Genomic DNA, 13,990 nt, shown 5'->3' with positions numbered 1-13,990 from the left:
TTGCCTTCTGTGGATCTCTTTAAGAGACAATTATCCTCCCACAACTCAGGCCTCACCCCAGGCTACCACTGTCTGTTCTGCTTTGCAATCCACACATTGATTTACTCCTTATCCAGTGGCTGGCTAGCTGGTCCAGCCAGTCCCGGATGCTATCACAATGACCCATGTGTATCTATGGTGGCACCGATAGAATTTGGGGACTCTGAATCTATGTGTAGATGGCAGCTTTGAATGTCTCGTGGACTATTGGGAGTTGAAGGCTGCATCCCACACCATTGGAAAGGCAGTTTTGCCAGGGTCTAGGATCTAAGCTATCCCCGTGAGATCACACCGTATCACTCTCCACCCAGGTGACATGCAGGGAAAAACACAGCTTGTGTCAGTGCAGATTTGCTCACAGACATTCAAGGGTGAACTCAACATGCTGAATGCAATGGGCAACCAGCCAACTCTCCTTGCCCTGCTCTCACGTTGAAACGTTTCACCTGACTACGCCTGTTCCATGGAATGGGAGCTTTACTAGTTTTCTGCACTGGACCGAATTCTCCTCTGGTGTAAATGGGTGCAATTCCACTAACGCCTATGCAGTTTCACCCATTTAAATCAGCAGACTATTGGGCCCATTTCTTTGTCCTCTGCTTCTTCGACTGATTAACAAGCTGCAGGATGCCATGCCCTCGAGATCAGCACATGTGGAGATCGATTCTACCTGTCAAAAAGGCAGGGCCAGACCCTCAGTAGCTGCACCGTCCAATGAAGATCAATGCAAGTACTGAGCCCTGCTCAGAGTGTGGCCCATGGGAGGTTTGTGGAATAGTGGCCCAGCGCTAAAACACGTCTCAAAAGCAATTGAAAATGAAATTCCTCACAAGGGAATAGCTGTAGATAGCTGCTTTTGCCTGTGCTACAGATCATTATAATTAAATGACTAGTCAAGAGGAAAAAACCTTCACATCTCCCTCTCTTTCTGTCTTGTACAATGGAAACTTATTATTATAAGTCAGGGGACCTGCCAGTCTGACTTCCCCCCAAATATTGCAAATCTTTTTTTCTTCTTGAGGAAACAGCTAAGCCCAGACAAGATCCAGAGCTGCAGCAAAAGGTGATATAAAATGGCAACAGTTATCACACGAACAGAAAAATAAAACAAAAGAAAAGGAAAGTACAGATCCCGCATTTTAATCTATGCAACACTGACAGTGACAGATAACATCTAGTGCCGGAAAGCAAGTTATCACAGGCTGGCCATGCACCTTTAACTCTGTTACTGGTTGTTTCTTCAAATGTCACAGCTGCAACCCTCTTCTCTCTTTAGTCCAGGAACATCTCGGGAAATGTGCAGAAAATATCACAAAAACAAACACATCAGTTGCCGTTGTTGTTTTTTAATAATGACCCAGATTTTTTTTAAAAAGCTAATGACTTGGTGAAATAAACTGAATATTCCAAAACCAGGAGGAAGAGATTTCCGCATTACTCATGGTTCCTTTGTGTTTCATTTTCCAGAGTCTGTGCAAAATCGGTTCACTAATAATAAATAATAGTCATATAATACTTAGCACTCAGACAGCATTTTTATATGTAGATCTCAAAGCACTTTACAAGACTGGGTAGATGTCAAACCCATTTTACAGATGGGAAAACTGAGGCACAGAGAGGTTAAGGCCAACGTTTTCTCAGGTGAGATGCCTTCTGTCTTATTTTCTGGGGTGCTGAGAAGCTGCAGTTCCCGTGGCTTTCTGCTGGAGAGGTGGATGCTCAGCACTTCTGAAAACAAGGCTGAAGGCATCTCAAAGTCAGGGTCCCAAAATCATTGGCCACATTTGAAAAGTTTGGCTAAGTGATTTGCCCAAAGCCACTCAGTGAGTCAAGCGTTGAGGCACGACTAGCACCCAGGTCTCACCAGTTCCAGTCCCGTACCCTCCCCATTGGAACGTGCTGCCCCTCGGGGAGAAAATACGCCATTGCTGAGTTCTCAAACAACCCTGCAGGTAACGTCTGGCTCCAGCAACAGGCTTGCCTGTCCACAAGGGAAAACTTACATGGTCACAAAAAAAAAGATGAAACAGGCTCTTTATTAATCAACCAAAGCTTTTTATTCACTCAAAACCTGTTCTGCTTTTTAATTTGCAAATATTAAAAGAATAGAGGGGTATGACAGTGACTCTGAGCTAGGGGACTGCACTGTCCTGAAGGCGGCAGTTGGCGAGGGTCAGCAAAAATTGCCAAGCAGAAATCATCTTTCACTGCCAGTGAGGCAGGGCTGTGGCGAAGACCTCAGGTACAGCTCTAGGGGAGGTGGGCTGGACTGGAACCAGCCATAGCTTGGGTGTCACTGTGAGGTACGTTTCTCTTCCGCGCTCCCTACCAGTTGAAGCCCTCGTGAGCTCAAACCCAACACTTCTTTCCCGCCCCATCTGGATCCGCTCGCCCTGACAAACACAGCTTTCTTTCCTATCCTTTCTAACGGGGTAGGGAGGCCAAAGGCTCCATTCCGCTTACTCCCTTAGCTGTGTGTGTCAATGGGGCCCACCACCATCTTTTGGGCCTTTTAGTAGCTCACAGGAAGTAAGCTAGAGAGAGAGACCTGGCAATGGAGAGAGCTTGGGGCTTCTCCGAGTAAGACACTGAATCCAGTAGCATCCCCCATGTTGCGGATGCGATTGTTGAATAAAAGCAGTTTGCTGAAACATGAAATTCCTTGCTTACTCGAGAGTGCTAATCATCAGGGCTCTCTGCAGCTCCCAGACCAGGGGTTGTTTGTTGCTGAGCTACAGACAGCTGCTGCTACTGAAAATCTGGCAAAGACAATCTATTTGTTAAACAATAGGTCTGTGTGAGCTGGACCAATTATAGAGTGTCCCTTGAAGTACGGTGGCTCCTTCATACAATGAACTGGAAGGTGAAAAACCTCTGCCAAACTTAAAAGCCTTTCCGAGAAAAGTGCCAGAACAAATACATTCACACTTGCCTGGATATTGTTATAAACTTTGTGCGGTTAGTTAGTTATCAGCAGGGGAAGTTACAGAAGTGTCACATTCACCTTAAACACCAGTCGGTATCAGAAAGTGACCAGCCTGGGGGGAAGAAATGATGAGTCGGGTGGCACCGCAGAGAGCTACCAAAAATGAGAGCATTCTGGCCACAAAGCAGCAGGGGAATTGAGTTTCCCTTGGAACGACCAGGGCGGTATGTTCCATTCTTCTTCACCCATCCATCCCTGTAACATATCAGATTGAAGGGAAAAGCAGGAGCCAGCCAACTCCCAGCTTCAAAGGGAGAGAGGCATTGCTCTTGGGTGTAAAAACAACTTGTGTGCCCTTACAGAGAACACGGTAAATGTTCAATTCCTTGTCTCGCTTCCTTTATTTCAGGCAAGGCTTTCCAAAAGAGCCCGCAGCACCCAGGAAAAGCTCAGGACCCCCCGACACCTTCAAATCCTTTATCTCATCCCAGTGGCTCAACAGAGATTCATATGATGGTCCTGCTCCCCTTGAAGTCAATGGCAAAAGTCACACTGGTCCAGATCCTCAGCTGGTATAAACTGGCATAGCTCCATCAAAAGCAATGGAGCCACTGACTCTATACCAGCTGAAGATCTGGTCCATTGATTTTAGTGGGATCAGGATCAGGCCCTATGAGGTCAGAATTTGTCCTGCAATAAAATGCAGCAGTTGTTTGGTGAGTTTTCCTAAGGTTGATCAAGTCTCCTCAAGAAGTGCCACGGTCAATGGGTCCCGCCTTACAAAACAATACTTCAGTAGCCCGTAGTCAAACCCCAAGACAAAACCTCTCAGCATACAGAGCTGCAGTGTCTTGATGCTATTTCTGTACAATATCTATCTTCTCATACAGGATCATTTCCTAGTGGAACCATGTTGGTTTCAGAACATTCCACCGATGGGGCTTTCTGGATCAGGAGTCATTGAAGAGGCTGGATATTATTTTAAGCAATGACAGAAATGGTTCAAGCCCCAATCCAGGGACTCATCTTTATTTAGGAATGAAAATTAAGCACCTGCTTAAGTGAATTCCTGAATAAAGGTGGACCTAAGCATGTGCTTCTCTGGCTTGAGGCCTCTACTTGGAGGAATCAGTTACAGTAGAGCCGATCCAGAATATCCAGCCTACCTGGCGAATAGAACAAGAGGGGAAACTGACGTTCCTACCACATTTTCAAGTCAAGCTAAGCACTCCATGGGATTTGCAACCCATCAGTGGATGGTCTCTGGCCTCACTGCATGATTGGTGCCCTTGAGGGGAACCAAAACATGCAGTTTTGTGGTCCTCCCCCCAAATCTCTCTCTCTCTTGACCTGCTAACGCATGAGTCATCCCCGAGCCCTAAAGCTAGATTTGGAGCCAGGTCTGTTGCGCGGCATACTGACCAAGGTCTTTACAAAGCCTTCAGTTCTGTCTGGAAGTACGCAAGCTGGACGTGCACACAAATCAAGCCCCGGAAGCCCAGCTTAACAAGCAACGAAACAGACCATGCTACTTCCAACAGTTTGTGCTTTTCTGATACCAGTGAGAGAAACGTGTGGAAAGGGATGGCCTTTAAGAATGGTATAGACGGGATGTCTGGGTGCTCTGTATGATTGTTACAAATGGAAGGTAGCCATAGGACAAGACAAGAACTCCTTACTAGTGCTGGGTCAGGGCATGGGGAATAAATAGCCACCTTACATAGATGGCCACTCTGCACTAGGGCTGGGATTTAGGGGTTAGGTGCTATTGGGATTTGAGTGCCTACCTCCCTCATTTGAAAATTCCAGCCTTGGAGCCAAAATTGACATGTACAGTTCACCTGGAGTTAATTCTCTGCCCCTGCCACCTCTGCTGTTTGGTCCTTGATTTGCTGGTTGGACCTTGGGCTGGCTGAGGCTACTGCAGACAGCTCCGATGTGCTGATCACAGCCCATGCCTTCAGGCTTGGTGTTCTGTGGGCCAGGAGGCCTCCCACCCAATGCTGCCCACGCAACAGGGACTAGTCCTCAAGCTGCTGTCCATCAGAGTTGCTCCATGGAAGTCAAGGGAATGATTTATACCAGCTGCATTTGTGACCCAGTAGCTGAAAATATTGCTCTGGAAAGGGTGGGTGACCTCGCTGGGAAGGATGAAGGACATCATTATAACCACACAATGAGAAATAACTTCTAGCCCCACCAAAGAAAAGGTACTGTGGTATTAAATGCAAAATGCAGGGCAGATGCAGTTGCTTACACTGATGACCGTGGGGGTACAGCACTCCCCTCTTGTTTCACGCCAAAAACAAACAAACAAAAAGAAATCAGGCCATGCTCTAGAAAGTTACAATACCAGCTGACTCGTCTTTCTTCTGGAACAGGAATGGGAGAACTTCCAACGAAACTGCATGGTGGTAAAGAGAGGATGCAGACTGTGGAGAAAAGCCTGCCTGGTTTCCAAAGCTTGTGATAGGCCAAAAACTCTTGTGCTTCCACGACCAGGGTACGACCATAACCTGCAATAGCGAGCTGAGATTGAGGGGCAGCTGCCATCCTAAAACATCTGTGCTCTGTGACACATGGAGGACTGAACATGGAATGCAAAGCACTGGAAGAAAGCCAGTGTTATGTACACGCTAGTGCAAATGTGTCACGGCTGGACGGAATCAGACCTTACTCTCCTCTGTGTCCCCCTATTGCCCCTAGTGCAGCCTACGCAGAAGAGAAGCCCTAATGCTGGTGACAGCTAATGGACATTTCTTCTTTAGTTCCAGTGACTGAAGTGAGTTGTTTTTGGAGCTGGAGTTCACGTTTCAAATCTATGTAGCCCTAGTGTGTGGACAATCTCGAAGTCTGCCCGACTACGGAGACAGGAGACACCCCTCCTATGGATATCTGCCCCTGTGCAAAGAGGCACCCACATTCACCACCCTGCAGGCATTCGAGTGCCAAATCTGGGTCACCTGGGCTGTATATCATTTCTGGCAAAGCACAGCTGGCTCTGGTTACACTATAGGAATATGGTGGGAGAGGAAAGAAGGAAGGGGAAGCAGTGCTTGGCACAGTGACTGGGATTTATATACAGAAAAAGCGATTTCCGCTCTGAAAGATGGAGTCAGTGCCCTTTTCACAGGTTTCCCGCGAGAGGTTTCAAGTACTGCCTGGGAGAACCCAAGAGCAGATTCTTCCTCCTGCCTCCCGATCCATTACTCTGCAGCTGTTCTTGATACACAGTCGGAAGAAGAACAATGCTTGGTGTTTGAATCCCAAGATGATCAGAGCCTTAGAAATACTGTGGCTAGTGAGCAAAACAGGGGAACGCACCAACCTCTGGGTGCATGACCAAAAACGCGGGTGGAAAGGGGAAGGCCTGCAAAGTTTATGGGGAATTTGACCATTGCTCTGTGTATAGGCACCTTCCTGGGGAAAGCTTCAGGAGGTTTTCCGTTCCAGCCCAGCCATACAAAGGAACCATGGCTCGTGCCTGCCCTAGTCTTGGGTGCATTTGCTACTGTGCTTCTATTGTGCTATTCCATTTCGCCCCAAGGTGGAGATAGACCAAGCAGAAATGAGGCAGGGGGCAAGGCCGGATTTGTTTCGTTGATTGTTTTCCTGTTCATCAAAGCTCAGGTCCATCTTTGTGACCCAAACTGGGCACCGTAGGAATGGATGTGACCCACTGAACAAGGTGTTTCTAGCTCCCTCTCAATGCATGGCCCAAAGAGCAAAACTCAAGAGCACTTTAAAACTGCCGAACGAGAGCAAACGCGGCAAAACACTAAGAGGCTATAGCCAGTCTTCCTCCCCCTTCTCCAGGACAATAAGCAGCACTGTGTAGCTCTGGACAGCGTCAAGGCTTTGGGTTTTGCCTTAAACAGCTGTGAACTGTAGTTTGCTTAGATAACCCTCCTAAGCTCCACTGACCGGCTGGTTCTTTTCAAAAACTTTACACTGTACAATCAACCAACCATCTCTGTTCTCAGCCCACAGGCACTCCAGGCTCCCAACCTCCTGGAGGCTTAGCAAGGAGTTAATTCGGTTCCATTTTATTAACTCCCCATCCGCCCCGCAAGATAGGTACACGACAGTCCTGGGATTTTCCAAAAAGCAGGGTCATTTTAAAGCTCAAACAATATTGGCCCCATTAATACTTTTCATGCAGAGAAATATCTGGATACGGTATATTTCATCATTCTGCTTTACACAAAGGCAAGATGGCAAAATGACTGCGTAAGGGCAACAGAAATACAATTTGTTGAGAGGAGGACAGCATTCAGTCCCCGCCTTGGGATTTGTCTGGGGTACTAGCTGAGTTTCTGAAGAGAAGGAGGGAGGGCAGGGTGCAGGGACCAGAGACATGGGAATAAGGAGAAGGGGGTTAGATTATCCCCCGTAAAACATCAACCAGCTGACAAAGCACAGTATAGTGGGGGGGTGGGGGATATTTTTGGCTTAATTGCTATCGCAGGCTATCTCCCCCTGCCATAGTGTGTAAACCTTGCAACTTTTATCACCTAGGTGTTTCAACACACGAAAGACTAAACATAGCAGCAACGGTCACAACAAATAAATAAAGATATCGATAACATAGATAGGCATAGTAACAAAAGCCTCACTTTTTCCATCCAAAAAAAAAAAAAAAGCACAATACTGTATCACAAAAAATATACATATCTCCCTAGCGACGCGGGCTGGGCGGCTGCTGGAAACGCAGGGGTGGTGGAACTTTCATTTCCAGTTGCCTTGTATCGTCCATCCCCTTGTCCTCCCCCCCCCGATAAAGCAAAAGCCGATTGCGATCAAGCACTCGGACGGCATGCGGCAGCCGCCTGCTCCAAGACCTCAGCAGTACCTTTTGGTTCCTTCTTCATGCTGCGCTTTTCTATGAAAATAATGTAAAATATTTGTTGGTGTTTTTAGTCCATTCAAAAAAAAATGTACTAAGTAAAAGCGAGAGGCAGGAGGGGTCTCCACACAGCGATGCATGATCCCTTCCACCCCAGAAGCTGAAAAAATCGCTGCTTTTTCTATTTTTTCCTTTCTTTTTTCTTCTTTTTTTCCCCCTTTTGTTGTTGTTGTTGAGAAAGCAGAAGTTGGCAAATGGACACGGTTAATTCAGAGTGCAGAGTGGGGGGGGATGACCTCACACTTCAAGCACCTCCCTTGTTCGTGTAACATAGAGGAAGGCTGGAGAGGGACAGGCAAGCTTCTTTACTGAGGTGGTCTGATGGCACAGAAAGAATCTTCCTCCAGGCAACTGAAAGAGAAGTTGGGGGGTGGTGGGGGAAGGGGGAGAAGAGGAGAAAGCAAGTCAACCTGTGTTTAAGTCAGCGAAACTAGAGACAATAAGAAATGTATTGGTAAGTCGGTGCTGCCAACTTGTGTCATTTTATTGCAAGTCCTGCCATCTTTTTTTTTTCTTCTTAAGGACCCAGCTCCTGGAGTCAGGTGATTCTTGCGAGACTCTATGCTTTCCCTGAAAATAGAATGGATGTTTCTCATCATCCTGGCTGTGGAGAAAAGTTTGGAAATATGACACTCCCCCACACACATCCGAGGCGCCAACTCCAGAACCTAAGGTTTATTCTTTTTTTAAATCTCTTGGTTTATTAGCCAGTCTCATGATTTGTTAGGACCGCGCCAGTTTCTCAAAGCTTGCTGTTGGCAATGTTGAGCTGGCTGGGTAAACAGGGAAAAATTCGCTGCCTCCTTCTGAAATTCCTTCCCCCCCCTCCCCATTTCTCGAGGCTTAAATTTTCAAAAATGGGAAACAGCATCCAAGTTATGAAATCTGAAGAACTCCAAGGAGAAGGAGGAATGTCGGGGTGAAAATGTTGATGGTTCCCACCTTCCCTTTTCTGTCATAATTCAAAATTTTGGAGACATTTCTTAAGGACAGGTTTTTGGGGCAAGGACTGCATCTGAGCTGCACCTGTGTGCTCCCACAATACACAGATACAATTCAATAATCATCCCTATGATTAACGCTGCAGAATATTGATGTGCAGGGGCTATTCAGTATCATACCCTGCCAGCTGTGATACTGATGCTTAGTACACAAGCACCTTCCCCAATCCCCAGACTTTGCAAACTGCCTCTGGGGCTCTTCCATCGCGGCTACCATGTGAGTCACCCCACGGACCCCGCTGGTTTAAAATCCTTTACAGCGAGGCAGGTTTTACTGTATCATCATCTACAACCGTCCTTGTAGATGCCTGAAAATCAGAAAGCGTGTTTGCGATTGTCCCCCAAGATTGTAGGAAGGAATCGATTCCCCCATCGGGTGGTAGGAATTATAAAGCTCCCAAGAGGGGAGTTTGGAGCCAACTAGATCCAAGTCTAACAACCGCTCATCCCCCAGTAACTCACTAAAGAGTTTGTCTTCTCCTCCCTCCCAGCCTCTGGCTTCTCCAGCTTAGTTTATTCTTTGCACCACTGCACACACAGCCCTGAAGAGCAGCTTTCCCCAGGCCAGGTGGCTGCTGCTGAGCTCAGGGCCTCATCGGGCCCCCTACAGGAGCTTGTCCTGCATTCCCAACTAGCTCCCTTCTGACAAAATGGCATTTCCTTTGTGCATTCACCACTAGAGTTTGCTACATATCGCCTTAAAAACAGCCAAGCGCATGCAGAAGGAGGCAGAGTTAGGGCTCAGGGGAGAACATAATGCACAGGGAATGCAGCATCTGCAGCGAATCAGTCTAATTAATCTAATTAGTGCCAGTCACCCCATTCCAATAACGTGCAGAGATGGGCTGAATTCAGCATCATTTCTTGGAGACCCCTTCCCAAATCTGGGTGTAGGACTAGCCCTCTCCCCACCCACCCCAGATGTGACAAAATAAGAACCAGCCTGGTAAAGTGGTACAAAAATAAAATGAACCCATCACGGGTTTTTATCGGCCCTCACACTGCATCTGTGTGTGGCTTGACTTATGGAATTGTGAGGGTCAGAGACGGAGGAGACCTTGGACCTCATATCTGCCCCATCCTCCTGGCACTGCAGGACGGCTCCTTCCAGGGCATTCCCCAGGCTTTGCTCTAGCCTCGTTTCACAGTCCCACGTGATGTCTTGGGTTTTTCTAGGGCTATTAGCGTGGTCTCTTTGTGCTAGGATGCTCAAACCTGAGACGTGCTGGAGGAAGTTCCTCTGAGCCCCAGGCTGGAATCCCAGCACCATCCTGACAGGGACAACGGGGTGATCTCCTTGGCTTTGGTCCAGCTCATTCCACGCTCTGGATGCTGCCACACTTTCCCTGACAGAGACGACTCATCCCTGGGGCACCTCACATTGCTTGAGGAATAGCCCAGACTGCACTGTCCACTTCTTCCTCCGCTTTCCCTTACCTCCTGGCTCCTGTGCCCTCCTCTTCTCCCTCCTCCCTGTTCTTCACCCCCTGCATTCTAATGTGGCTGCTTCCTCCTGCTGCTCCATGTTACCTGGGCCCAAACATAGCGAAGTACTTCTCCACAGCATGCACAGTCAACCTGTGGAACTCATTGCCAGGGGATGTTGTGAAGCGCAAAAGTATAACTAGGTTCACAAAAGAATTAGTAAGTTCATGGAGATAGATCCATCAATGGCTCTTAGCCAAGATGGGTAGGGACGCAACCCCATGCTCAGGGTGCCCCCAAACCTCCAGTTACCAGAGGCTAGGACTGGATGACAGGAGATGGATCACTTGAAATTGCCCTGTTCTATCCATTCCCGCTGAAGCTTCTGGCACCAGTCACTGTCAGAATACAGGACACTGGCTAGTTGGACCATTGGTCTGACCCAGTATGGCCATTCTTATGTTCTAGCATTGACAGCACAGAAGACACTGTCTGCCCACTCTCAGTTCCTGTGCCTGGCACCACAACAGACCCCAGCACCATGAGGAGCAATTGTCCCAGATGCTGGGACTGGATGACAGTCCAATCACTTAATGATCGCCCTGTTCTGTTCATTCCCTTGGAAGCACCTGGCATTGGCCACTGTCAGAAGACAGGATACTGCTCTAGAGACCATTGGTCTGACCCAATATGTCCGCTCTTATGTAGGGAAAGTCCTGCTCAGTCCCTGCAGCCCCTGATCAATTCCTGGCAAAGTTATAAGCAACTGAAAATGGGCAGTGTCAGGCAACCTTAAGGGATGGCACCTGTGCAGTCTAGTCACCACGTAAGAGCTGTGAGAGGCTGGAGCATGCTCAGTAAAGATGGAATCTTTGGAGACTTTCGCTGCCAAACTCTAACAAGTCTCTCCGGTGCATGTGGAAACGGAGATTTTTTTCAAAGGTTTATAATGTGACCATATTTGGGCGGATTTTAACAGGGGTGGCCAAGGCACTTTCCTGATATAAAGGCCACCCACCTGCCAAATTTCAAGCTCTTTCTCCAAAGCATGGGGGTGCTAGGCCTTTTCAATTAAACAGTTAGAAGACTATTTTTAATATGGGCAATATAACCTAATTTTTTCCTAGCATCATTCTAGGAAACGGCTGAACTGTTTCAGCTGAAACCCCTTCCCACCCCCACCCCCTAACCCCCCCAAAAGTTCAGCCTGAGGCAAACACGCAGCACAGAAAATTTCAGCTCAAACAGTTCACGTTTGGCAAAGTTAGAAGCAATTGAAAATAGGCAGTCAGGCAACCTTCGGTCTAGGCAGCACCGCCAGTTCTGCTTACACAAAACAGAGATCCCCAGTACTACCACCTTGCTCGGCTTACCTCAGCTTGGGATCCCGGGGCCTATACGAGTCCATCATAGAGGGACAGTGCCTGTACGATGGAGGGATCGGCTTTGGAGCCTTCCTGGAACTCCTGCAGCGTTAGTTTCCCATCGGCATTCTGAAAGGCAACAGCCGTGAGAGCTGGCGATGGCCAATATGTCGCAACTAATTGTTTTATTGAAATGCCCTGGACCCAGAGGAACAATCTGTGCTTGGGTATTAAAGAGAGACAGCTTTGAGCCAAACATCCCTTGCCCCAAACTCCACGGAAATTCAGATTTGGACCCGGCCCCCCTTGACTCTGTCCCATCCCTGATATCTATCCCAATTCTCTACTGCCTCATGTGCACGTTGAGGAGTGGATTCGAAGGGCACCGTGTTCCTCTGGAGCCGCCCCACTGGCCTTTGCAGCCCTAACTGGGCCAAGTGGGCAAGAGTAGGCCTGGAGAGTTGGCCACGCTGGCTGGGGTGGGGTTATGGCTAAGGGGATAGATACGCTGGTCCACTCAGCAGCCTCCTCTGGCCCTGCAGTAGAAAGAAAGGCTGCCCTTCCCCCAGGGCAGGCGGTGATGGAAACGCACCTGGGCAAATCCCACTTCACCCCTGGGCGTGACACCTCTCTAGTCCAGCAGGGCTGAGTCCAGCCCAAAGTGCCAGCCTGCCAGAGACGCTGATTCAGCCAAGCACTCAAGCCCAGGCTTTGCTCGAAGTCTCCACTGGGGTTTAAGCACTCTGCTGATTCAGCCCTGCATTGGAATGAGATCACCCATCACATCCACACCTGGTCAGGCCAGCCTGGGGTCAAGAATCCACGCTCACAGGCAAGGGGGAAGCTGGAAGCAGGAAGGAACTGTAAGGCAAAGCTCCCCTCCATTGGGCCCAGTCTAGATCAGGGACTAACGGTTCACTGTCAAATGCGGCGCCATGTCACACCCAATGATGAGAGGCCCTGAGTAGCTGGGGCTCCCACCAGCCCATGCAGAAGCTTTGAGCAGGCTGCATAGGTGAGATTTTGTGTCCACAGTGAGAGGAGACGACTACAGGTCGGTGGGTTTCATGGTACATAGCACCTGTCGGGGGAGCGGGACCCAGTCTGGGAGATGGAAGAGTGGGGCTTGTGACAGCCGCCGCCCCCTAGAGGTGAGGAGAAAACACACAAGAGTCACCATCGAGTCTCACCTTGTCCATCATAGCGAAAATCCGATCCACTCTCTTCTCAGGTGTGTTTTCCTCTTCTGGAAGCTCTACCGTGTTTCCCTGTAGGGACAGGAGAGAGTGTAACTTACACACATTTACTGTTTGTGGCTGGGCTGCATCCTCAGTGCTAGGTGTCTGGGTCTCACTCTCTCTCTGTGCATTAGGGGAAGAATGCCCCGGTCTAGAGCTGAGCCTCTTCAGGACAGTTCTGGGCGGCTCCGTCCACTCTGCGGAAAGCCTGCTCTCTCCACCGCAGGCACCTTTCAGCCGACCTCACGTGCATCCCAGTCACAAGAGACTCCTAGCGAAGGGCCACATCCGATCCCTGGCCCCACTTGGAGCAAATGATTCCAGCACTGGGACCTGGGGCTGCAGCAGTCTGGGAAGGCAGGGTGGGAACACAAGCCTCCCGCAGCCAGCTGGCAGCCAAGTGATGCTGATGGGGGTCACATGCTCACGGCAGGAGCCTCAGGTCGGAAGCCACCTCTGCTCTCTAGGGGGATGAGTTAGCCAGCAGGCTGCCCTGCTCTTCCCCACCTCAACCCCCTCCACCATATCCACAAAAGCAGGGGGAGTGACCTGCCACAGGGGCTGCCCACATCCTGCCCCACTCTGCCCATCGGAGCCATGCTAATTTGACTCCCGGACAGGCCTGCTGCACTCAGGGGAATGGATCTGAATGCAAGGGGGACCGCAGCGCGCTCTACCCCAGCGTCCTCTCCCCCTCCCCCCGACACTCACCACCATCTGATAAATAGCATCTACGATGTCCAGCATCTCGTTCCTCGTGATGTACCCGTCGTTGTCCAAGTCGTACAGTTTAAACGCCCCTGAAACCAAGAGTGATGCTGAATAGCTGAGGAAGCGCCGGGAGCCAGAGGGCAGGCAGCACCCAGTGTGAACGTAGCTTGGGCTGGCAGTGAGAGTCTGTCAGCCCTTAGTGGCCTGTCTGTGCCAGGAACAAGCCATCTCCTGGGGGCCACTTCCCAGGGCACAGACATCACTGGCACTCCCTGGCCAGTCTCAGCTAAGAGGCCCAGATGAGCCCCCACGCTCCAGGCGAGGTCCCTCAAGTTGGGGGCAGAGGGGTAGCAAGGGGGAGCCCTGCCTTGCTAATGCCT

At 49.4% G+C, this 13,990-nt stretch overlaps 1 protein-coding gene across 6 annotated transcripts in view; it reads right to left on the bottom strand.

Annotated features, from left to right (window-relative positions):
* Positions 1–1,163: 1,163 nt before the first annotated feature.
* Positions 1,164–13,990, bottom strand: part of NCS1 (neuronal calcium sensor 1) — a 162,161-nt gene continuing 149,334 nt past the window's right edge. For all 6 annotated transcript variants that reach the window (XM_075120399.1, XM_075120400.1, XM_075120401.1 and 3 more), the window contains 4 exons: positions 13,611–13,699; positions 12,852–12,929; positions 11,671–11,790; positions 1,164–8,222 (listed from right to left, as the gene is read on the bottom strand). In XM_075120399.1, the coding sequence (XP_074976500.1) occupies positions 11,692–11,790; positions 12,852–12,929; positions 13,611–13,699 (266 nt within the window). In that variant the 3' untranslated portion in view covers positions 1,164–8,222; positions 11,671–11,691. The remainder of the gene's footprint in view (positions 8,223–11,670; positions 11,791–12,851; positions 12,930–13,610; positions 13,700–13,990) is intronic.

The sequence above is a fragment of the Caretta caretta genome, chromosome 16 (assembly GCF_965140235.1).
Source record: "Caretta caretta isolate rCarCar2 chromosome 16, rCarCar1.hap1, whole genome shotgun sequence".
Taxonomy (NCBI): domain Eukaryota; kingdom Metazoa; phylum Chordata; order Testudines; family Cheloniidae; genus Caretta; species Caretta caretta.
This window is presented reverse-complemented; position numbering and strand designations above follow the sequence as displayed.